This window comes from Prionailurus bengalensis, chromosome C1 (assembly GCF_016509475.1).
Source record: "Prionailurus bengalensis isolate Pbe53 chromosome C1, Fcat_Pben_1.1_paternal_pri, whole genome shotgun sequence".
NCBI lineage: Eukaryota > Metazoa > Chordata > Mammalia > Carnivora > Felidae > Prionailurus > Prionailurus bengalensis.
The window spans coordinates 193395925-193421035 of record NC_057345.1 but is presented as its reverse complement, the minus strand read 5'-3'; the positions used below and the strand labels follow the sequence as shown (position 1 = coordinate 193421035).

The 25111-nt window shown below is 42.3% G+C and overlaps 1 protein-coding gene across 2 annotated transcripts; it reads left to right on the top strand.

The window, feature by feature from the left end:
- The first annotated feature begins 31 nt into the window (after nucleotides 1-31).
- On the top strand, nucleotides 32-24852 carry MDH1B (malate dehydrogenase 1B). 2 transcript variants are annotated; one of them, XM_043577622.1, is made up of 11 exons: nucleotides 32-168; nucleotides 4005-4117; nucleotides 7384-7518; nucleotides 7714-7856; nucleotides 9441-9937; nucleotides 12997-13138; nucleotides 14447-14610; nucleotides 17037-17176; nucleotides 17715-17766; nucleotides 20247-20327; nucleotides 24154-24852. In XM_043577622.1, the coding sequence occupies exons 1-11, from the start codon at nucleotides 147-149 to the stop codon at nucleotides 24183-24185; spliced, it is 1521 nt and encodes a 506-aa protein (XP_043433557.1). In that variant the 5' UTR covers nucleotides 32-146; the 3' UTR covers nucleotides 24186-24852. The 2 variants fall into 2 exon arrangements, with proteins under 2 accessions (XP_043433557.1, XP_043433558.1); XM_043577623.1 differs by lacking the exon at nucleotides 4005-4117 and having other exon boundaries at nucleotides 71-168.
- The last annotated feature ends 259 nt before the right edge of the window (nucleotides 24853-25111 follow it).

Below are 25111 nucleotides of genomic sequence, written 5' to 3'. Positions count from 1 at the left end.
TACAATGTGTGATCGTGTACCCCAACACCTCACGTCTGCGACAGGGCCTCAAACCCCGCGCTCAGCTTCAAAGTGCGCCTGCGCCATGCCGTGGTTGCTAGGGAACCGCTGAGCCGCCGTTCCTGGTCCTAGGTCGCGGCTTTAACATGGCCAAATTCGTGCTTGCGGGTGAGTGATCCCCAAGTGCCCCCCCCCCCTCCGTAGGTCTCTCAAAACACCCAAACTCTCACCTCCTTTGGCCAATTAGCAGTGATATTCTTAACTTTTGTTCTAGCGACTCCAGCATCTATATGGACCACCTCAAGCTTCTTATGCATTTATTCAAAGATGTTTATTGGGCAGCGCCCTGTGCAAAGCACTCCCGCCCACTGGAGATACAGTGGGGGAAAACAACACCAGGGCCTTCCAAGAGCTTTCGGTCTCACGGAGTACAGCAGCATGTAAACAAGAAATTTAGATTCACTGGAATTAATGAAATAAGGGAGATGTGCACAGGACTCTGGGAGGCGTTCCAGGAGCTGATTTGTGAATATTTGCGATAGGGAGGCCATTCCAGATAAAAGCTGGAAGAGGCTAGAGGTCTCATGGCCTAATGGAGGAACAGTCTGGACCTGGGGCTAGAATGGGAGCAGCAGTCAGATCCTTGCACGTAAAGTACACCAAACAAAGGTGTTTGAACTGTATCTTGAAAGCAATGAGGAGTCTTAATTTTTTTTTTTTTTTTAAGCAGGAGAGTATGTGTTTGCATTTTAGGAAGCCCACCTGTGTAGCAATGGAGGGGGAGGATTGAAAACGTCCACTGGCGTCCAGAAAAACCACTAAAGGGTCTCAGGAAAAGCAGCAGGCTATTGTACCTGCCTCCTTGCCTTTTCTCGGCAAGTTTCTTGAAAGAGCAGACTGCTTTCTTGTCTTCAGGTCCTTCCATTCAATCTGGCTTCTGCTTCCACCTCCTTTCAGATATGGCCCTCACCAAAGTCACCAATGACTTTTACAGAAGCTGTCCAGTCCTTATTTGAAGTTTCTGATGCATTCACACAACTGGCATCTCCCATCTGCCTGGCAACCGATTTTGCTTGCTTCTTTACTCATTCAGAAGAACATTTTTGATCACTGACTGACTATTTGCTGAGAAAGCAGTGATACAGAAACTTACAGAGAACGGTGCTTGTGTGTCAGTGACAGAGCAGGTTCTGTAGGAGTAGTGTGGCAGGAGACCTCATTTAGTGGAGTCAAAGACCTCCCGGAGGGAGTGGTTTTTTAAGCAGAGATCTGAAAGATGGGGAGTTCTCCTAGCAGAAAGGAGGTAGGGAGGAAGAGAGGGATTAAGCATAGGAGTGGGGTTGGAACGAGGAAAGCTAGTTTGGCGATGATTGAGAGTGTACAATAAGCAGAAGATGGAAATAGAGTTAGTAGGATTGGAGTAAAGGGTACAAAGGAGAGAGTATCGTAGGCTGAGGCCAGAATTAGTTAATATAGATTCTTGTGAGCCATGTTTAGTATTTTAAACATTATCCAAAGTACATGGAAGGAGAGAACATAATCAAGTTTTCATTTGACCTGAATGTTATTCTCCATTGGAAGAGAAAGATTAGATGCCAAGACCCCAGTTAGGTGCAATAGTCCAAGAAGGAGATAGTGGCCGGCCTGGTCTGGGATGGTGGGCAATGGAAATGGAAGGAAGTGAATGGACTGGAGGGATATTACAGAGACATAATTCACAGCACTAGATGTCTAATTAGGTCGAGGAAGAGAAGTAAGGGAGAAGAAATAGTGAAAATTATTTCCAACCAATGGTTTGGAAAAATGGGTAGATAAGGAGGCACTGAAAACAAAAATTGGAGAAGTAGGCTTAGTACCCTGGATACTCTTAATTCTCTTAAATAACTACGTAGTCAACATAAAGAACATAAGAGAAGGAGCAGATTCAGTGGCAGATTCAGGGGGGGGGGGGGGGTTGGGAAAAATCTGCCCTAGACATGCTGAGTGCCTATGAGACATTCAGAGGGAGATGGAAAACTACAGGAAGGTGTAAACATCTTGGATAGTTCTGAACGGGATGTACAGATTTCTACCTGAAACCAAGAGAGTGGAGAAGATTAGCCAGAAAGAATGCATAGAGTATGAAGATAAGAGGCAGTGAAGAATGCTCCTTTTAGGGGATTGATAAAGGAATAAGAACCTACAAAAAGTATGGAGAGAATGGCCAGAGAAGTAGGATGAAAACCCGAAGAGTGACCTGACCGTAGTGGGTGTTTCAGAAGGATAGAAGAGGGCAAATGCCAACAAGAAAATGTCAGTGAGGGAAGAATCAAAAAGTATCCATTGGATGTAATGACATGGAGGTTCCCTGATGTCCCTCCAGAGAGTCATGGTTAAAGCCAGATTGAAATGGGATAAGAAATGGAAGTGAAAAACTGGAGATGGCAAATGTAGAGGAGTCTTTCAAGAAATTTTCATAGAAAAGGGCAGGTAGAATGCATTAGCTAAAGAGGGACATAGGCTTTTTGGTTTTTTTAGGACAGGAAAAACTTAAATATAAGTGTACTATATTTAAATACGATGGAAAAGGAACATTAAGAACAGAGATAAAATGCTGAAAGAGAGGCAATTCTGAAAGCAGAAGAGGGTGGTATTCAGAGCATAAGTGGTGAGATTAGACCTGGAAAGGAGGTAGGAGCCACCTTCCATTGAATAGGAGGAAGAAGGAAAGGATGAGTCCAAATGCAGACAGGCTTATAGGAATGATGGTAGGAGGTTGGAGGATTTACCAGCTGCTGCCTTTTTGTATGATTTGGGTTTGTTTTTGTAAAGTAGAAAGCAAGGTTTTCTGTCACCTTCCAATAGTAGTGGGAAAATGGAGACAAGAGGTTTGCAAGAAGTGGGCCAAGTTTAGAAGGGTAATTGTGAAGAACAGAAAAGAGTGATGATAAAACAGAAGGAGTTCCAGGCAGAGTTGAAGGCCAGTTGAGGCTAGTGAGCATGAATTTATAATGGCGCCTCTCTGTTTGGTTCTACCATGTTTCTGCAGGGGTGCCTAGCAAATGGAACCCAGAAACAGGAAAGGCAGGTACACTTTTACCGGGCTGATTTGCCAGAAGCATAGTAGGGCAAGATAATTTACAACATGAGCCAGAGAGTGGTTGAATTCATGAACCATGGATTTGAACTAAACAGGGAGGCTAACAGACAGGGAGTGGGTGGGAAGTTTGATGATTGAGAAGTCACCCTGAAGTTGAAGAACTCATGATTGGGAGTAACTGGGGAAGATTGTTGCAGAGGGGGTTCTGCCCTTGGCTCCTGCCCCTCTCCTCCCACTCCCTCAGACACCTAATCCCATCTACTCTGGTGGCTTTAACTTCCTGTGTGTTGATGGCTACAAAATCTGTATCTTAATCCCTCACGTGGGTCCTGTACTTGAGACTTAACATGTGCAGCTACCTGCTGGTCATATTCGATTAGATATACTGCACATACCTCCAATGCACTTGTCTATAATTAAACTTCTTACCTGTGGTTTCTCTCTAGTAAGTGCAGGATCATCTGCCCAGGCCAGAAAATAGAAGTTATCCCAGACTCGTCTCTCTCCCTTCGGCTTCTCCTCCCCTTAGCACCATGTGATTTTACCACCACTCCTCACTTCATACTTGGCCTTTTAGTGGATACTAATGAGTAGTTCATTACTAGTAATTCATGCTTAGTTAGTAGCACAGCAGCCCTTTAGAGAGAGTGAGATCTAGCTAATGCTGGAAGAGAGTAAATATCCAACAGTCTTTATTTTCTTTCCACATTTTATTACTTAAGATCCTGACCTTCTATGAAATAATTTTATGTTTACTGCTGTTATAAAAATCAAAAGTTTACATGGTGGCAGTTATACAATAATTCTATGTAGTAGAATATATCATAACTATATCATTATTTCTGTAATTATATGGCAAATACTTATAACTACATGACAATTTCTGTGTAATGTAAGAAAATGTTGCTATTTTGAACTCTTTTAGGTAGAGCAGATTGCCCATATTATGCTAAAGCAGAACTTCTGGCAGATTATCTACAAAAGAATCTTCCTAATTTTCGGATACATAAAATTACACAACATCCTCATGTTTGGGAGGTAAGAAGCCTTTCTAGTGTGTTAAACTCACACACTCACAAAATGTGTTCTAATTTAATGAAATATTAGCCAGTGTATCAGATAGGCTTCCAATAATAAACGTTCATGTACTACTGATATTTTAACACTAATAAAATAAATTTCTACTTACCAGTCTCAAAACATTATGTATTTTTTCCCCAGTAGCTAGTAGAACAAATGAGGCCCTAACCAATCAGTGGAATAAATTTCGCTATTTTTTCTCCTAGAATCCAGGTAACTTATATTATCCTTTTTAACTTTTCACTGTCCTTCATCTGATTTCTAATGACACGAGACACTACCATACTGCTGCGTCAGAGGGCTCAGCCAGCCCTGAACTCTGAAGCTGGGTGGCCCTTCAGAGATACTCTAAATACAGGCGAGGGGGCTGGGCTTTTGTACTGGCACAACTAACAGTTGTGTTGCAGTTGGATGCAGGCTGCCCTTGGGGAAGGGACTTAACTCTAAGCAAGGGAACCTCTCTGAGGTCGGTTCCTGTAGAGAGACTCAGCACTGAGCCATCAGCAGCCAGTGCACCTGGTGGCCCAGGCAGTGCGTGTCTTGGTCATGAAGAGGAAATCTGAAAGACATATGACACGATCTGCTACAGTTCACCAGCTGTGCCTTTTGGATCCACATTCTCCAAATAATAATTTCATACCATCTGGGAACAGCTTTTCTGAGGTTCTGGTTGGCGTCTTTCCCTGAGGAAACTTTACAAGAAGATGGTTAGTCAAAAGAACCATAGTCTCCACTGCATATCATTTTAGGGCTGTAACCGACACTCGTCACCTTTCTGTCTACGGCCCAATGTCGATCCCCCTCCCGCTCTGCTGGTCTAGGTGACTTATGAGGCATAGTCATAAGTCCTGTATCCTTAGGGGTCTGAGTCCTAGTTTCTAGCACATGCACATTTGCTGTCAAAACTGAGCAAAGCAGTACCAAGGATTCCCCAATGGATCACCTAGATGCCAAATATTCTTTTCTGCCCGCATGCCCCAGATCAGCAGTGGCATTTACTCCTTCCAGGATGGTAACTCCTTCCCTTGACTGCTGTCCCTTGGCACAGGAGCTCCAAGTGACCAAGCAGAAGCCATAACTTAAAGTTTAATGGAACTCTTCCTGATAGAACCACCCTTGCACCTCTGGAACTTAGAACCTCCAGACCCATAGAATCTAGAGTAAGTAGGTTAGGGGAAGCACAAATTCTCCAGGTGGGTCACTGGGAGTGATGGTAAGCAGGATCACTCTTAATTCCATCTCTTGGTTCCTGGATCCATATATGTCACCTATTGGGGAAAAAAGCAGTATATTGATTCATGGTATATATTGCATCCTGAAAGACAGTGCTTTATCCCTACAAGGTAGCAACCTCTAAGCACCTCCAGTGGGCTGTCCTATCCCTCTATCAGGCTGCCATGTGATGTGATTTATGGTAGGGCCAGTGAATCCCATGGTTATATGCCCAGTTCTACACATGCTTTAATCCAAAGTGGTTCAGAGTGATGTTACACAGGATCCCGTGTTGCTAGGTTGAATATTTTGTAAGCTCTTGGGCAGGGTGCTGGCCAAAGCCCCACAAGCAGGAAAAGCAGTTCTTTACCCAGAATATTGATTGTGATTGTCATTGCAAAGCCTGGTCTACACAAACCAGATTGTTGATTCCAGTCAGGATGAATCACTGCCCTTCCTAGGCTGAAAGGGGTGAAATGTAATCACCTTGCCACCAAGAAGCTGGTTAATGTCTTTGAGGGATAGTGTCATTATCACTGGGTCAGTGTTGGTCTGTATTACCATCACAGTGGACATTCAGCAGCAACAATGGCTAGATCAGCTTTAGTGAGTGGTGGCTCATTCTCTAGGGCCGTAGCGTAACCTCTGTCTCTTTTGTGAGCCCACTGTGCCTTCAGCTAAGTCACCTTATCTGCTGGTTGTCTCATGCTTTTATCACAATATAGATGTTCTCTGGTGGGCACTGTCCCCAGCCTCTTTTATTTCAGGATTCTATCATCCCAATCCCCAGGGGGTCCAGCTCTAGAACAGCATGTCCTTTAATAGCCCTGGCCAGTAATGGACATCCACACCAGGCTTCCCAGTGATGCTGAAAACATATCACCAGCACAGTTCTTATCATTTTGATGAAAGTAGTGTCCCCCAGGCCCTTCCGGAGGACGTAACTGACTAGTAGGTTCCATGCTTCCATAGTAGCATATCCATACCAGCATGCCCACTTTTCTGAGCTTTTTGATTCCTTCTCCTATTGTCTTCCATGGACGTTCTGGCATTTCCATTTCATTTCTTGTGAACCATCACTTTCTCCAAGCTTCAGAGAGCCATTCTAGAAACGTGTTACCACTGTCTTCTGAGGTTCTTGCCAGGATATATACCACTGAGTTGTAGAAGAGTGATTCATATTGATAAATTCTCCCCTATCTGACTGTATGTTCCATTCTTGATTCTGCACCCTCAGGGTCCAGACCTATACATTCACTGGTCAGGCTGTATAATGACTAGGGGAACCATGGTAGAATACTCACAGCAGCATTATTTGCTTTAAGGGGTGATAAAGGCACAGAGATCTTCAGCATAATCAAGATAAATTAGTTTCTAAGATTTTATGCGTAAGGTAGTCTCATTACACATGCCTCCAATGGCAAGAATGCTATCATGTACTTTACTCACAAGAAAATTGCTCTCTAGCTCTACTCAGCTCTTGTCATTGGAAAGCCTGGTCTACACAAACCAGATAATTATGATTTAAACTTTTCCTAATGAATATTATTAACATCCATAGATGATTTTTAGCTCATTAATGCAGTCTGAATGACATAAACTATACCCACATATTTGGAAATCAGGATCAAGTTTACGTGGCCCTAAGACTGGAAATATCTCATAGAGAAAAGCAAGGGAAGAACCAGTTGAATTTTTTGGATATCAGAGGAGTTGGGACACTTGGCTTTTCTTTTAAGCTCTCCACTTTCATTCACGGTCTCCTCAGCAAAGAGAGCAACTTTCATTAGGTCAGCAAATTTGAAGAATCATCTTTCTGATTTGATCAATTTGTTACTTAACTCACTACTATTTTCTGCATATACCTTTTACAGTGTAAAGATGTCTAAATTTTATTATGTATACTCAGTGGTAGTAAAAAAACAAGCTAGTTTGTGTTTGAATTCTGAAGTAATGAACTAAATTCTGACACCGATTCAATGGATGACGTGTCTTGGAACATCATTCAATAGGAGTGGCTAGAAGATTTGTGTGAAAAGAATAAGTGGAGTCACAGAAACTCCCCCATCATCTGGAGAGAGCTGTTGGATCGTGGAGGAGAGGGGTTGCTTTTAGGAGGCTATAACGAGTTCCTGGAGTACGCCCAGGTATGCAAATTAAGTTGGTTTATTTGCTCAAAACATTATCCTTCTCTCACGCTGTTCTTCAAACGTCTTGCTTTCCAAAGTATTCCCTCAGCTCTCTTTTTACGCTCTTCTGGCTTTAAATAAGAACTTCCCATTATAATTACTGTCAGCTAATTATGTATTCTCGGTGTTGACTTTTTCTTTCCTAATATTTAGCTTTACTACGGTGTCACCTCTAGCATGACTACTGAGCTGATGAAGATAATTGCTCAAGAGAACCTGGAAGCACATATAGAAAAAGAACTGCAGGAAGAAGTCAGGAAAGATCTTGTCAATCCCTTGCAGGTCTGGATCACCAGGTAGCACAGTCAAACTCCAGGATTCGTGAGATTGGGTGTTTATATTTAGAAAGAACAATAGCGTGGGATTAAGTCCATGATGGAAGAACATCTGAATGTCAAGTTCGAGATTTGTATGGATAGATAGGTAGATAGATAGATAGATAGATAGATAGATAGATAGATGCATATGTATCCCTCAATATAGCTTCATATTTGTTTTATTTTTTTAAGATTTTTGATTTATTTATTTTGAGAGGGAGAGAGGGTACATGTGCATGGGCCAGGGAGGGGCAGAGAGAGGGAGAGAGAGAATCCCAAGGAGGCTCTGCACTGACAGTGTGGAGCCTGATATGGGGCTCGATCCCACCAACAACAAGATTGTGACCTGAGTTGAGATCAAGAGTTGGATGCTCAACCAACGGAGCCACCCACGTGCCTCCATATTTAAGCTTTACAATATAGTGTGTGTATGCACACACACACATGCAGTCGAAGAGCAAGGGTATAGCAAAGATAAGTACTTTGATAACCCCATCTCCAGCTCTTGTCCCCTCAGTCTGTGTCTCTCAGGCCCTCTGCTGCTCTCATTCTTGCTCTTTGCCTTGCTGTCCCTCCTGCCCTTTCCCTCACTTTCTGTCTCCTCCCCCACTCCCATCTCATTGCCCACTGCCTTCCCCTCTTCCCCACTTGCTAGAGCTGACGTTGACTCTTCCTTGGCTCTTCCTCTGTCACCTCCTGTTGTGTGCCTGCCTCACTAACCAGTGTTGTGGCTGGACCAGCCTGTGGTTCTTACCGTGACTGCAAGACACCCTCAGCAATAACCGTCAGGAAACTTTGGAAAAAGGGGCTTGTTACTTACACCTCCCGGAACTTACATGGCACACCTTGAGCCACACGGTGATGTCACTGTTACAGAAAGAGAGAGAGAGAACATGTAAGCATGCGTGGGCCTGGGGCTCTGCTTTTCTTGAGGCTGAGAGTGGGGGGCCTAGGGTTTTGTGGACTCACTCTGGACTGCCGAATTTAAAACCTAAGAGTGGAAATTTAAAGCTTGGAAAGAGAAAAAACTAGTGGCCCAGATGGTCAGCTACCCAGATACTTGCTGAATTGTGGACACCGACCCATGCTGCCTAGCCTATGCTGATCCTAGCCTTCTTTGCAAGGATTTAGAAAAGATAGCCCTTTCCTCCAAAATGTCATTACTTTGTAGATAAGAATATAAAGTAGAAAAGAGCTATGGCTAAATAAAACTTGTTATTTCTTTACCTTTTTAAGACAAAATGTAAACATGTAATCAGAGTGATATGACACCATTCTTTTAAATTCTGCTTTCTGCATAACCTATTTTATTTGAAACTTTTGAAACAGGTACATTTCTTATTTGGGGATTGTTTTCAGAGGGCCAGAGTAAGGGATTAGTAGTGAGCATTTTTTTTGTTCAACTTTTGCTTTCTAGTCTTAAAAAGTCTATGCAGCTGTGGACGCTGATTTAAGCTATTAGATCACCTGATTACTGCACATGCTGAAATATCTATTAAGAATAAAGGCTTAACAGGGGCAAAAGATTTAACTATTCATAATCTGGCTTTGCATTTTTATTAGTGCATCTGTCCCTGCCTGCTACAGCCTAATTCCCATTTTGGTAAGTGGCGAGGTGTTCGGAATGCATACGGAGATGAGCATAAATCTATTTGACAAAGAGCAGGCGGAAGAAGATCTCCACCTTCTCATGACTGAGACTCGGAACCTGGTGGCACCCTTGCTCCGGAGCGTCTCCGTCTGCACCAGAGTGGAGGAGGCCTTCCGCCAGGCCCACGTCATCATCATCCTGGACGACAGCGCCGACCGGGAGGTGTATACTCTAGAAGGCTGCATCCGAAGCAGGCTTCCTCTGTGTAGGCTGTTTGGACACCTGATTGAGAAAAATGCTCACGATTCCGTCAGAGTTATTGTGGGAGGAAAAACCTTCGTGAATCTGAAAACAGTTTTGCTTATGAGATACGCCCCAAACGTGGCACATAATATCATCGCTGTGGCGCTGGGTGTGGAAGGCCAAGCCAAAGCCATGCTGGCCAGAAAACTGAAAACAGCCCCCTCCAGTGAGTGAGCTTCCGTTTCTGTTTCTGGTTTTAAACAGGGCGATCTCAAAGCAGCTAGGAAGAACACCATACCCGTTAGGATTTTTCTGGGGAAACTTATTGTGTGATCTGACTATTGTGCAAACTGGTTTTTGGTTTTTGGTTTTTTACTGTTTTTAATGACTGGCTGACTTTGTCCATCATTGTAAAAATTAGTAAACAGGGGCACTTGGGTGGCTCAGTCGGTTAAGCGTCCAACTTCGGCTCAGGTCATGATCTCACAGTTCGTGAGTTCGAGCCCCACGTCTGGCTCTGTGCTGACAGCTCAGAGCCTGGAGCCTGCTTCGGATTCTGTGTCTCATTCTCTCTCTTACCCTCCCCTGCTCACCTGCTCATGCTCTGTCTCTTTATCTCTCAAAAATAAAGACTAATTTTTTTAAATAGTTTACTAATAAAAATTAGTAAACAAACGTTTCATATAAGACATATTTTTCAAGCTATAATTTGAAACCTAATGTTCCAATTTTCCATTATAATAGTCAACTAAGGTAATCAGTGTTTTTTTTTTAAAAAATAATCAGGGGTGTAATTAAGTGGCTCTACCTCACTTCCCACCTGTGTGACCTTGGGCAATCACTTAACCTTGCCTCAGTTTCCTCATCTGTAACATGAGGATGTTAATAGCACTTACCTCCTGGAACTGATGTGAGGATTCAAAAAATAATGTTTCCAAAGTACTTGGAAGAGTGGCCAGCATGTGGTAGACATTTGCGAGAGTATTTCACTTGTCCACAGGATTGTATCTGAGCTGTTTGTGCCTCTGTTGGTCTTTGGAATGGCGGGCATCAGAATCCTGCGAGGATGATACCAGTTCAGAAAATGGATGGGTGTATTTTTTTTTAATTTTTTTTTAACATTTATTCATTTTTGAAAGGCAGAGAGAGACAGAGCGCGAGTGGGGGGAGGGGCAGAGAGAGAGGGAGACAGAATCCAATCCGAGCTGTCAGCACAGAGCCCGACGCGGGTCTCAAACTCACAAACTATGAGATCATGACCTGAGCTGAAGTCAGCCGCTTAACTGACTGAGCCACCTAGGTGCCCCGGATTGGTGTATTTAAAAGCGGGGTGCTGTATTTAAAAATGTTTATTATATTTGACAAATTTCAGCTATTGGGTAAAGGAAAGAGAGACATGAGAGGGACGGCAGTCAATTGGAATTGTCAGCGGAGTAGCAACAAGAAACTCAGCACCAACAAAGACATTGAAGCAGAGGGACCTGAAATCTGAAAAGCATCAAGGAGAATCATTTGGGGGAAGATTCCAGATGCCAAGGGGGTAGCAGACCTTTTCAGGATATCCCTTGAGTTCAGTTCACACATAACCCTGTTTCTCAGACCATGTGCATTGGCTTAGTTGGAACTCTTTCTGTTGCAGGTGATAGAAAGTCCACTCAAAGCAACTGAAGTCAGATCATTTTTTGTGGGTTTTTTTTTTTTTTTTTCAGGCATAGATGGATGCTGGGGCTTAAATGGTGATGTCAGGTCTAGCTGGTTCTCTCTTTTGACCTATCCCTCAGCCCTGCTTTCCTCAGCGTTGGTTTGATTCTCAGGCAGGCTCTTTGTAAAAAGTGGCAAAGTGGCCACGGGTGTCTCCAGCTCATACATTCATAGCTTAGCCACCCCAGTATAAAGAGGGTTTGCTTTCTCAAATGTGCATAAGTAGCAGGATAATATCTCATTGGCCAGGCTTGGACCATTTGCCCATCTCCAAAACAATTGTTGTGGCCAGAAATCTGGAATCTGGGTCTCGTGCCTATTGATAGACCTGAGGGGTGAGGACAGCCCCACCCAAACCATATGGACTGAAATTGAGAAAGGGTAGTTATTTATAGGAAAACCAGGATGCTGTTAAGGAAAAACATTAGGAAGAAATGTTAGGAGAAAAAACAGCAGATGTCCACTATGATTTTCTCTAACAGAGCTATAAAGAGCCTTAAATCTGATAAGCAGAATTCTTCTTCCTACTGCCTGCCTTTGCACACAACTGTGTGAGAGTGTGATACTTGGAGCTGATGCAGCTGTTTTAGGACCATGTGGGGCAGGCCAAGAGAGTAGCATCTTCTGAGCCGCGGAGCAAACCCCCGTGTCACTGCCTACCTCAACCTGTTATTGTAGAAGAAAAGCGAATTCCTTCTAGTTAAGCCAAGTCACAAGGATATTCTGTTATGTGAAACCAAACAGCAATCTTCCCTCGTGCAGAACAGTAAAGAATGTAATCTCCACAGTAGGAAGTAGTGTGAACTTAGAATGACGTCTTTAAGCAGATAAATAAGTGAATCAATCAACCAATCAAATTACTTATTTTTCACTTTGGATACAATATTCTTAAAAGATCCACAGTTTTAGAATCATATTAAATCTTAATCACTATTTATCTCTGACCCCTATCCTCTTATTTTCCTTCATAGTACACATCACTTTGTATAGTAAGTAGTTTTGTCACCCGCTCCCCTCCACCCCCAGAATGTTGCAAGGATTTGGGCTCATTTGTTTTCTTCCAAACGTACCACCTAAAAGCACCTCACACATAGAAGCCAATTCAATTATTTGTTGATTAGGACGTTCCTGGGGTCCTCTGATTATAACACCCTCATTCTGCTGGAAACGAAACCAACTCAGGGGTTAAGTGATTTGCCAAAATTTTCTATTCCAGTGTAGAATCAAGGACTCTGTCAGAACCAAAGCAGAGAAAAAGTTCTCTTAATGGCAAGCGGAGTGGTAAAAGGATCACACCGGTGGTACAATTTTCAGGAGTAATTCTTTGAGGGAGCATTTCAGTATTTCTTGAATTCAATGATATGCCCGTGCCCTACACAGAGCACAATTAGGAATCGCCAAACCCCGATGATTAAGGAACTTATCCACACCATTTCCACATTTTGGGGGACCATAAACTAAGATCATCTTATAGCAAAAAGATCAATCACTCCTAAGACAAACGCACAGTCAAAAAATAGACTGCAGGCAACTTTTTTATATTAATGCTCATTATTATGTTAAACATTTTTTTTTTCTTCACAGGCATCAAAAATGTGATCGTTTGGGGCAATATTAGTGGAAATAACTACATTGATCTGAGAAAAGCCAGAGTTTACAGATGTGAGAGTGCTATTTGGGGACCTCCTAACTATTCACGTCCTGTTTTGAGCTTGATTTTTGATAGGTATGGTATATTTTTAAGTCAAGTATACTAACAGTGTTGGGCAAATGTATAATCATTGTTATAATCCTTTAAATCATCTTAGAAATCATTGTACAAAAATAACTTGACATTATTCACACCCACCTTTGTTTATGTGCTGTATTGAAGAAACATAGAAAATTCCACAGAATTTTCCCCATGCCCAACTTATTTGATTTTGCAATTATGAATTTTTGTGTTAGACTATCCTTCAAGTAGCCCACATACTCCTTTAAATTTGTCTCTAAAGCAAGCATACGGAAAGTGAGCCTTCATTTAACACAGAGACAGAGACATGTATCCTAATTGAAATCGGTGGGAACATTTTCAAGAATAAGGAATCAAGGTGGTGAGCGGGCCCAGGCCCGTGCTGGGTGCCCTGTCCCAGGAGAGGCAGAACCCAGAAGTGGTGAAGAGCATGGTCTCAAGAACCAAGCCACTTGGATTGGAATTCTCAAGCAGCCACCTATTAGCTGTGTGACTTCAGAGAAGTTCCTTAACCACTCTAGGCCTCAGTTTTTTCGTCTACAAAATGGAAATGCTCACATAGTATGAGCCTTATAGGGCTGTTGGGAAGATGAAAGGGATTAGCACAGGCAAAGCACTCAGACCCAAGCCTGCCACAGTCAGCACCCCCAATACAATGGGGTGGGGAAGGGGAGAGGAGGAGGAGTGACTCTGAAGTGTTTTTTTCTAAGCTTTGCAGCCCTTTTCCAGTTGCAGCATTTCCTTCCCACTGCCCCTTCCTCAGATCAGAGGCACTTCACCCATGCCCAGAAATGATGTGCCCTGAGCCCACTCTCCTGCAGCATGCTTCCTCTGGGTAGGAGCAGTGTCTCATGGAGCTATCTCCAGCTGGCTTAGCGGGGACAGGCATTCGAGGCTTTGTTCTAGTCTAGCTGAACTACTCCCTGAATTTAAACTTTACAGATTCTAACAACTTAGTTATTCCCCTGGTCTCAATGTGAATAGCTCAAAGTCTTATGGTATCATTTTATTTAGGATGAAAGATACCACTGGTTCCAAAGATAACATCTACATATAGAATAAATTCTTTGTAATGGAAGTAATCGTTCTTGCAGTTCTCTGACCATGTTTGTGTGTTTCATATTTGTTATCATGTTTTTCAGTTGACACTTTGGGATTCCTTTCTGCTACAGTTCGTTACTTTTCCATTGACTCTTTATGAGATTGAAGAAGCTTGAATACTTAGATCCTTGACCCAAGAAACATTCTTTTTCACTTGCATTCCTCCCTCCGTTGTAAAATTGTTTCTTTGTCTCCTTATAGGGAGTGGGTAGACGGACAGTTTGTGGCAACTCTCAAAAAGCTGACTGAGACAGGAAAACAATTTGGAAGCATCTTAGCTGCACACAGTATAGCCACTACGTTGAAATACTGGTACCAGGGCTCACCTCCTGGGGAGATCGTATCTTTAGGAGTACTAAGTGAAGGTAAATCTGTTTTGTTTTGTTTTTAAACCTTGTATTATTTTCAAACTTCCAGGTAAGCTCTGTGCTCCTACTTCAGTTTCCCCACCTCCTGCCTGACGTGAACTATAAACTGTCCGGACGTCCAGAGTTCTATTGCCATTTATGCACCACGCATTCATTCAGTTACCCATTCAGAGATCCAGGAGTGTTTGTGCGAATGCACAGGGAGCACACAGGGATCAGACCTGGCCTCTGCCTTCAGGAGATCTCGAGCAGAGTAAGAAGAGCCAGCTAACAGCAACTAAACCATTCCATTAAGTTTTTCTCACTGCACCCCCGCTGAGGAAGGGAAAGAAAGGTTGATTTTAGGCAGATGGCAGGAAGAATCAGGACAGACTTCAATAAGGAGGTGACACTCCAGGAGGCCTTCAAGCTTGAGTAGTGTTGCTGTGGCAGACAAGTGTGGGAAGAACATCTTGCAGATGCCACAGGAGCAAAGGCACAGGGGCAGGATCCAGAGAGCACAGCAGGACACAGATCTCAGGTGCCAGTGGAAATGTGGAAAGCCTGCTCTCCAGCCACAAATTCCAGACATGCATTTTTACAGCCTCATTGCTTTCATCTGCTAAAAACCACTTCAGAGGACTGCTACCATTTTTGCAAAGTAGGAAAGAGCGAACAGTTGGCGTTCTGTGTTCTGTGGGTTCTTCTATCGAAGGCACCTCTTTCCTTTGTGTTTTATTTTCTCCCTGTGCAAACTCATTCACACCTAAAGCTTCAGGCCTCACTCTCTGCTGCGCTGCAGCCTATGCAAACATTGCCACCTAGATGTCGCTTCAAACCAAACTACACCAAACTGAACTGTCTTCCTCTCCCGTGTGATCTACCTCTTCTATTCCTTATGTTGTCAGGAGAACCACCATCTTCCCTGTTATTCCAGTGGCTGTAGTGCAGCTCAAGGTACTCCCCCCAAGCCCCCCAAGTCAGAATCAATCTGTCTGTCCTCTGTACACACATAGCATGTTGTTCCTCTGTCAGACAGCATATTCCAGCCTGCCCTCACTGGTGGCATGGTTGATTACATACGTCCCCACCATTAGGGGGATATACCCTGAGGGCAGGTCTGTGGCTGGGTCTCCTCCTTGCTGCTTGATGGTTAGACACTCAGTGTGGATCTTGTTTCGGTTGCAATTAAGGTGAGAAGCACCCTTTTACTGAATGAGGTGAATTCAAATCAGCATGTGACCTTTTTTTTTTATAGTTCTTTTTTTTTTCAATGTTTATTTATTTTTGAGAGACAGAGACAGAGCATGAGCAGGGGAGGGGCAGAGAGAGGGGGAGACACAGAATCCGAAGCAGGCTCCAAGGCTCCGAGCCGTCAGCGCAGAGCCCGACGTGGGGCTCAAACTCACAAACCGTGAGATCATGATCTGAGCTGAAGTCGGACGCCCAACCGACTGAGCCACCCAGGTGCCCCCAGCATGTGACCTTTTTAGTGTAACAGGCATTTAAAACCTTGTCTTTATTTGTAAACAGTTTGATTAAGCTGTGTAGGAATTCACCAGCAAGCAATGGGATCAATATTGGAGGTGAGGAGCACGTAATCATTATCTCCCTGAAATATATAGGTAAACTCTCATATGTTGTCCACCCGTAAGGCTGGCTTTTTACAGATAAAAAAGAGACTGAACACAGAACCTGGGATGCTCTCTAAGGAAAGGCCTTTTAGATCCCAGTTTCTTGACTATCCTCCCATTTTGGTTCTACTGACAACATTTTTGATGACCAGATGGCAAGAATAACTTTCTCATTTGATTGACTCACAAAAAGAGGGGGAAGTTTTATCTGTATGTTGTTCAGTTAGTGGTAAGTATTGTTGATCTTTTTATTTGGAACACATCCAAACTGAGCCCTGGGAACTGCGGGGAAGTCATCCACTTTCCCGTCCATCCCCCCCCCCCCCCCCCCCCCCGGCCACCCTGGCCCTCACACCAGAGCTACGGACCAGCCACATTCAGGCTAGCAGAGCAAGGCCAGGTGGATAGATGCCTTGGAGTCTTGGGCTACTGAGGTGTCAAGGAAAGGCCACAAGGAGCAGACAAAAGGAATCCACAAAAAATGGAGGAGAAAGACTGCATTGGCCCCCGAAGCAGAGGCAGGGGGTTTGAACCAAGCCAGAGGCAACAGAAGGCGCAACAAGAGGAACAGTAGTTCTTCTTTCGGAGAGAAACACAGAGGAGAGAGTTGTCAGAACTTGGAGAGGTGCTCAGGCAATACTTCTGGAGTAAATGTTTCGATCTTCCCAGGAGAGGAATTGCCAGAAATATAGTTCCGCCATTATCATTACAAACCATATACGATGTCTGTCCTTTTCTACGGTGCTTAATGTGAAGGGTTTATTGTTCTGAGCACTTTGTTTTGCTTTGCTTTGTGTTTGCTCACTGCAGGCCAGTTTGGTATTCCTGAAGGGATCGTCTTTTCTATGCCTGTAAAATTTGAGAATGGAACTTGGGTGGTTCTTACGGATCTCAAAGATATTGAAATCAGTAATCAAATGATGACCAGAATGACAAGTGATCTAATTCAGGTAATGTCCAAATAAATACAGGAGGGCTGACTCTGATACTGACTATAAACTGATTTTCTCTGCCAAGGCAAATGCTGATCTTCTGTGGATTCAGTTGCATCTTATCCCTAAAAACAATAAGAAGGCAATAAGAGTTTGAAGAAATCAACAGAAGAGCACTACTCATTAGGTTATATAATTTCTGGCATGTTAAAAATATTTGTTAGTTACCGGGGCGCCTGGGTGGCTCAGTCAGTTAAGCGTCCGACTTCAGCTCAGGTCATGATCTCGCGGTCCATGAGTTCAAGCCCCGCATCGGGCTCTGTGCTGACAGCTCAGAGCCTGGAGCCTGTTTCAGATTCTGTGTCTCCCTCTCTTTCTGACCCTCCCCTGTTCATGCTCTGTCTCTCTCTGTCTCAAAAATAAACGTTAAAAAAAATTTTTTTTTAAATGTTTGTTGGTTACCTAAAAATCAAGACTCAAGGTGCTTTTCTATTGAAGAATGATTAAGTTAGCAATTGTGGTCATTTACTTCTCTGATTATAAAATTTTTCAACAGGAGAAACTTGTTGCACTTGGAGATTTGATCAGCTTCCAGCCCTATCAATCAGGTAATCTTTTAGATGTGACATTTTATTGAGCTGTTATTAAAAGACTACTAAAATAGTTGTAGAAATGAAATATTACTCAGCCATCAAAAAGAATAGAATCTTACCATTTGCAATGATGTGGATGGAGCTAGAATGTATTATGCTAAACAAGTCAACCGGAGAAATTCAAATACCACATGATTTCACTCATGTGGAATTTAAGAAACAAAACAGATGAACATATGGGAAGATGGGGAAAAAAAGAAAAGAGAAGAGAGAGAAACAAACCACAGAGAATCTTTTTGTTTATTTTAAGTGTATTTACTTAAGAGAGAGAAAGCATGCACATGCGAGCAGGGGAGGGGCTTAGAGAGAGAAAGAGAAAGAATCCCAAGCAGGTTTCTTGCTGTCAGCACAGAGCCTGACATGGGTCTTGAACCCACGAACCATGAGATCATGACCTGAGCCAAAACCAAGAGTCAGATGCTCACTGACTGAGCCACTCAGGTGCTCCACAAGAGACTCTTAATGACAGACAACAAACTATGGGTTGATGGAGGGAGGTGGGTGGGACACGGGCTAGCTGGGCGATGAGTATTAAGAAGGGCACTTGTGATGAGCACTGGGTGTTGTATGTAAGTGGTGAATCACTGAATTCTACTTCTGAAACCAATATTGCACTGTATGTTAACTAACTAAAATTTAAATTAAACAAAATAAGATCACCATAATCATCCACGAAAAAAATAAAATATTTGTTGAAACTGAATCACTATTTGATATTGGTAACTATAATCTACATTTTATCACATTTAAATGAAATTATTGACAAAATAAACTACCAAGTTCAGTGTGTCCTTTGAAATAAAATATCTCATAAGAATGCTAAAGAAATTACCTCTTAAAAACACTATGACCTTGGGGCACCTGGGTGGCTCAGTTGGTTGAGCATCTGACATCAGCTCAGGTCATGATCTCACAGTTCATGGGTTTGAGCCCCACATTGGGACTTTGCGCTGACAGCACAGAGCCTGCTTCAGATTCTCTGTCTCCCTCTCTCTCTTCCCTGCCTCCACTCAGGCTCTCTCTCAAAAATAAACATTTTTAAAAAGCTTTAAAAAAAAGCACTATGACCTTATAAATGCGTATATCATAAGTATTCATTTCCCAGGGCTGCCATAACAAATTACCACAAACTGGGGGCTTATACAAGGGAAACTTATTCCTTAGTGAATAAATGAGACTAGAAGACCTACAGCAAAGTGTTGACAGGGTCATGACCCCTTTGAAGGCTCTAGGGAAGCACCCTTTCCTGCCTCTTCGAGCTTCTGGTGGCAGTGTTTGGCAGTCCGGGCTATAGCCGCATCACTCCAATCTCTGGCTCTGTCTTCACATGTCAGTCTTCTCTGTGCGTGTGTCTGTGTTTCTTCTCAAATGGTGTCCATTTGAGATGAAACACAGACACCAGTATGACCCCCTGTGAACTTGATTAGATCTGCTAAACCTTATTTCTAAATAAGGTCACATTCACAAGTATCAGAGATTTGGGACTTCAGCATGTCTTTTTGGGAACACAATCCAACCCACAACATCCCATTCACTTTTAGATCACTTAAAAAAAATAAATTTTAATAAGCTTATTTTTCTCATGGGCAGTTTCTCGAATCCTAAACTGACAAGGAAATGTTATCATCTTTCTTTAATCTCTAAATATTGAAAATGTTTAACAATCAGTGTGGCACAGATTTCACCCAATCTGCCTCTTAGAATGAATTAACAGGTAAAAAGAACTGGGCAGTGGACAGAGGACTTCCTTGGTCCAGACTAGAGAAGTTTTAGTGAGGTCAAAGCATTGCCATAGGGGAAGGGCAGAGAGACTAGACCTCAAGGAAAAGAGACTCTGGGCAGAAAGGTGGGCTTTGGGAATTCAGACCTGGTTGTGCCTGGTAGTCAAGTCACCAGGAATGGGCCAAAGTCAATGAAGCCCAAAGACAGCATGGAATCCAAGGGTATGGACTCAGAAGTCCAAAGAGCAGTCGATTTTCACTGGAACTCTTTTATTCCCAGATTTTTGAGTCCCTCTGTGAGGTTTCCTGCTTTTGCAGGGTAGAGCTACAAATTCCTTTTCTGAGAATGGGGTATAAAGCAGTCATTCTAAATTTAACTCCTTTGACTGGTAGTTAGTCCTAAATTTTCCATAATACTTGCATTATAGAGGGTTTTGTGAAAAAAGAACAACCTGATTTTATGCTATTTTCATTAACAAAGGTCAAAGCATATATGTGTGTGTATATATATATATTTGATTGATCTTGACTCTGTCACCTGAAGGTGACCTTGACCAAAACACTGTTCCAGAGATTCCAAGATCAGAGCGTTAAAAATAATCAGAATTTTGCTGTTTGGAGATCTCTGCTTATTAACATATCAATGAGATGATTCGTGTATGAGGTTTGTTTAATCTTTGCCATTAATTTAATACATAATTTCTTGACTTTTAGAAACTGACTTAGACGAAAGAGATGAAAAGACCACCTTACCCACCACATACACCAACCAGGAAAATCAAAGAGTCTCAGATGGTAGGTATATCAATTGAAAAAAAAAATGTCCTTTTTATCCAAGGTTTAACACTAAATTTTGAAGAAAGGAATTTGATCATCAATTAACCATGAAGGGGAGGTAAGCCTTTCATCACCCTTATCCTATATTCAAAAATCAGATCGTATTTAAAATCTATTAAAACCTGTGAAGGAAATTACCAGCGATTCATTGAGCACCTTCTGTATGCTGGCCACTGTGAGAGACACTGGGGGACACAATAACAGAGTTATGGCCACACAAACACGTCTTGGGAAAGGAGCCATAAGAATATTAAAAAGTAAATGCAAAGATGCACAATGAATTAAAAAGCTCAATAAAGCAAAGCAAGACAGGTCAAAAGTAAAGAGAGTACATAATAACTAATCTGGAAACTCACAAGGAAACGAGAGGTCCTTGTAATATATGGAGGAAGTTTAGTCATATCTTCAAATTTAGTTGGGACTTACAGTAGCTAAAAATAACCAAATGGTCATATATTTAGTTAGAAACTGTGCTAGTTCTGTCACACATGATGAAAATATTCTAGAGATTATTGTACAACAATGTGTACCTGGTTGATATGCTTGTGTACGCTGAAAAACATGTTAAAAAGGTAGATTTCACGTTACATGTTTTTAGCATAATAAAAAAAGAAGAAAGAAAGAAATACTAGGTTCTAGAGACATGAACATAAATCAAATGTTCTTGCTCTCAAAGTGCTCACCATCTAGCGTGGGAAACAGCAAAGCTGACTTAAAACTACCCAGTTGAGGGGCACCTGGGTGGCTCAGTTGGTTAAGCGTCCACCTTCTGCTCAGGTCATGATCTATATAGCTCGTGAGTTCGAGCCCCACATCGGGCTCTGTGCTGACAGCTCAGAGCCTGGAGCCTGCTTGGGATTCTGTGTCTCCCTCTCTCTCTGCCCCTCTCCTGCTCGCTCTCTCTCAAAAATAAATAAAATTTTTTTAAAAATTAAAAAAAAAACCTACCCAACTGAGAAGGCAGGGGTATGCAGAGAGAGGCCCAGGCATAATGGAACCACATTGGGGGTCTCCTGACATAGACAGGAGTGTTAGCAAAGGCTTTCAAGAAGAAACAAAATGGGAGTGGAGTCTAGAAGGATGAGTAGGAATTACTCACGTCATGTAGTGAAAAAGAAGCATGCTAAGAGGAAGAGTAGAAGAGGCTGTGGGAGGTGCACCACCAGAAGGAGACACATGAGCCAAGGAGACATGTCAGGTAACCAAGGCACGACCAGAAGTGTGAACCTGAGGCAGTGTGGAATTGTATTCAGAAGACATTAAATAGAGTAGCTGGGCTAGAGCAGAGGGTCCCAAGAGGATGAATGGAGCTGGAAAAGGTGGATGGAGGACATCTCTAGTTTGGCTGAATGGTTGGCTGAGAGCTCAGCAAAACAGCCGGTGGATGGCCAGACAAATCACAGAATGGGTGGGTCAGGCTTAGAGAACTAATGTGGCTTTATCATTGGCCCCTAGAGGATGATCACGCAGCCCAAGTCAGTGTCCACAGGATTGTGCTGAGCTCAGTCCCAGACAGAATAGGTACTTTAAGAGGCCTAGGGAGACAGTATCTGCAGGGATCAGAGTGTCAGCACTATTGTTCCAGTGAGCCTGCTGGTGCTAAGCAGTACTCAGGGAAGGAGTGAGGGCTCCAAGGCCCTTGTGAGGGAAATGAGAAAAACTGGAAGACCTGTCATGATGAAGGTGACTGTCAGCTTTCCAGAACAGATGGAGAAAAGCCAAATTGTAGAGGATCTACTCCTGAGTTTCGACATCAGAACAATCTAAGTGGTTAATTAAAATGGTAGATTCTTAGGGGGCACCTGGGGGGTTCAGTCAGTTAATCAAGCATCCAACTCTTGATTTCAGCTCGGGTCATGATCTCAAGTTCATGAGTTTGAGCCCTGAATTGGGGTCTGCACTGGCAGTGAGGAGCCTGCTTGGGATTCTTTCTCTCCTTCTCTTGCTGCCCCTCCCCTGCGCTTGCTCGCTCTCTCTCTCTCTCAAAAAATAAACGAACTAAAAAAATTTCTTAATGGTAGATTCTTAGACCCTCTACTAAGTCATAATCTTACGTAGACTGAAGAATGTTAGTGGTGATAACATAAAGAAAATGGGGTTGATCTCAGGTTGTTTCGGGGCTAGCTGTTGAATGAGCATCAAGAATCAAATATCACTTGATAGAGCTTTCCAGTGTGAGTTCGGTGAATTGTCAAAAAATTTTGTGGGTGACAAAATCAGTATAACAACTGGCATTTTTTCCCTGAACTGGAATAAAATTGATAAGTAAAGAACAGTGAGAAGACCAGAATTTTCTTCCCGGTGCACTTGAATAGATTAGAAAAACAAAGATGAGTAGTAAAGATTAGAAAAGGGTAAGTACTGTTTCCTGTAACTTTTTTGTTTTATTATATGCACACAAGTGCATGTACTGGACTATAATGTAAAATACATTTTTCACTGTAAGTCCTGGTCAACAAAGATGGAAAAACACTGACCTAGAACATTTCAGAACAACATTTCAGGTTGTTATAGTCTACAGCCAATATGTTTTATTTAATTTTGGTTTCAGAATACAAAGATAGAATGTATTCTGATCTAATCCAAGATGAGGAAAAAGATCTAGTTATGCCAGACAGTAAGTCAGTCGGTAAGAAACAATCTCTGTAGTGCTAATGGTCATGACTCACATTGTCCAGTCTTAGACAATAACGTTGCAGTCAGAAGAACATAGTCCAGCTCTTGAGATGCCGTATGAAAGTGATCTGGCATCTGGCAGCTCCTAAAGAGCAAGGCTTTCAGAGAAACTTGGAATGGAAGAAACAACATAGGAGAAAATGAGAAGATCTGCAAAAATCGATGTGTTTTAGATACTAAAATCTCTGTTCTTTTCATTCTCTATTTACTATGGTGGGTTTTTCAGACGTGACTCCTCTAACCATCTCTGAAAAGCCATACAGTCAAGCATCCATAAATGGTCGGTGGGAAACAAAACATTAACTAGTCTGTTTCTTATTCTATAAGTAGAACTGGGTAGAAGAGATCAAGTTTCCCCCAGATACAGTTCTTTTCAAACCCTTTCCCCATCCCACATCCCCAGGTCCTCAACTTTGCTCACTGATGCTTCTGGAACCTACCTTAATACATTTATAACCAGGGCTGTGTCAATGACAACTGAATCATTCCCTTAGAATGAATATGTAAGGAAATGGACACAGATAGATCTGTGAGTCCAGATTTTCAAAGTCTATAACCTAGTTGTCACGGTATTGTACGAAAACAAGGCTGATGCAGACTTCTTTGTGGTTGACCAGTCAGGATATTCACCCACGCCTCCACACTTTTATTTAAATGTCCAATAAAATGAACAAATCAATTGTACCTTCCATTCTGAAAATGTACAGTATGATGGGCTTTGAAGTGGGGCTCACCACAGGGAATTGGAATTGGTGCATAGATGAGAAGCAGGGCCAAGAGAATAAATGGAACTGACAACATAGCTGCAAACAAAATCGAGAATGGGAAGCAAAGGAGCCAAGGGACACTGCACATAGAAACAGACTGAGGTGAGGGGGGAGGCCAGAATTTAGTTTTGCTGTGTAAAAATACCTAGCAATGGTCTCGTGGCTCAATGTCCCTCCTAGATAGAATCCCTCTCACACACACACATGCTCCCTCAATTGAATCAGATGGAATACAGGAATCCAGGGAACAGAAGAAAGAGGAGAGCAACAAAAGCTAATACAAATATAGGTTATTAATAGATTTTTAAATAGTTATACCTTTTATCCTCTTCCTTTTACAGATTCTGAAGGCAAAACTATGGAAGAGCAATAGAGCATATTAGACCAACTATAAAGTTCTTTAGTAATGTAATAAATACGGAAAGACCCATGAATGTCTGTATTTAGGGAAAAATAATTTGAAAAGGTTGGCTTTCATCTTAGATGATGTTATGCTAGACAATGACAGTGACAGCACACACCCACGAAAAAGTGAGTCCAGTCATTTTGTGTTATCCGAATCCACCCATAGGCTTCCTTACTGTCCCATTTTCTCATACAGTTCGGTGTCAATTGCTATTTTGTAAACCACATTAAAATACAGTTGTCAGTCACTGCATCCTTGCCCATATATCCTTCTAGGAGAATCTGCTTCCTCCCACAGGCCACACCTAAGGCATGGACATAAGCAGCCATGTTTGCTCAGCTGGTCTCACCACCTTTGGCTTCATCTGATTGTACCAAAATAAACATACTTTACTCAGAGAGAACCAACTAGATTTTTTCTCTCTGTGTCCAAAACTTTGCACTGAGAAAAATGGATAAGTAACTTGGTGTCTGGATGGTGGTAATGACAATAAACTAGAGAAGGCCACACATTTCTGCTGTGAGGTCTTCCGAGCTAGTCAGGTTCACCACCTTCATTAGGTCTGGCTGTGTATCCTTTCTCCTTGGGTTTGCTTGGGATAATTATATTTACAATAAATCGCACTTTTACTTTAGCTTAGATTGAATGGGTCTCTGTTTCTTGACACTGAAAATAAATAGAATGTTGAAAGGAAAGCCTAATATTTTTACCATATAATTGCATGGTTTAAGTAAAAATTACAGTCTTTATTAAAGCAGTAGTAGTCAAACCAATATGCTCGTATATTTTCAAGCTAATAGAACCCTTTACAAATGCCAATTAGGAGCTTTTGAAAGCCCAGGAGTCATGTTAGAAACTGCTGATATCTGTGCTTTCCGTGCAGTTTCAATAGA

Coding starts and splice junctions, on each gene's coding strand:
- MDH1B (XM_043577622.1), top strand. CDS start 147: ATGGCCAAATTCGTGCTTGCGG. Junction 4,118..7,383: donor AACATCCTCATGTTTGGGAG/GTAAGAAGCCTT, acceptor ATCATTCAATAG/GAGTGGCTAGAAGATTTGTG. Junction 7,519..7,713: donor AGTTCCTGGAGTACGCCCAG/GTATGCAAATTA, acceptor CCTAATATTTAG/CTTTACTACGGTGTCACCTC.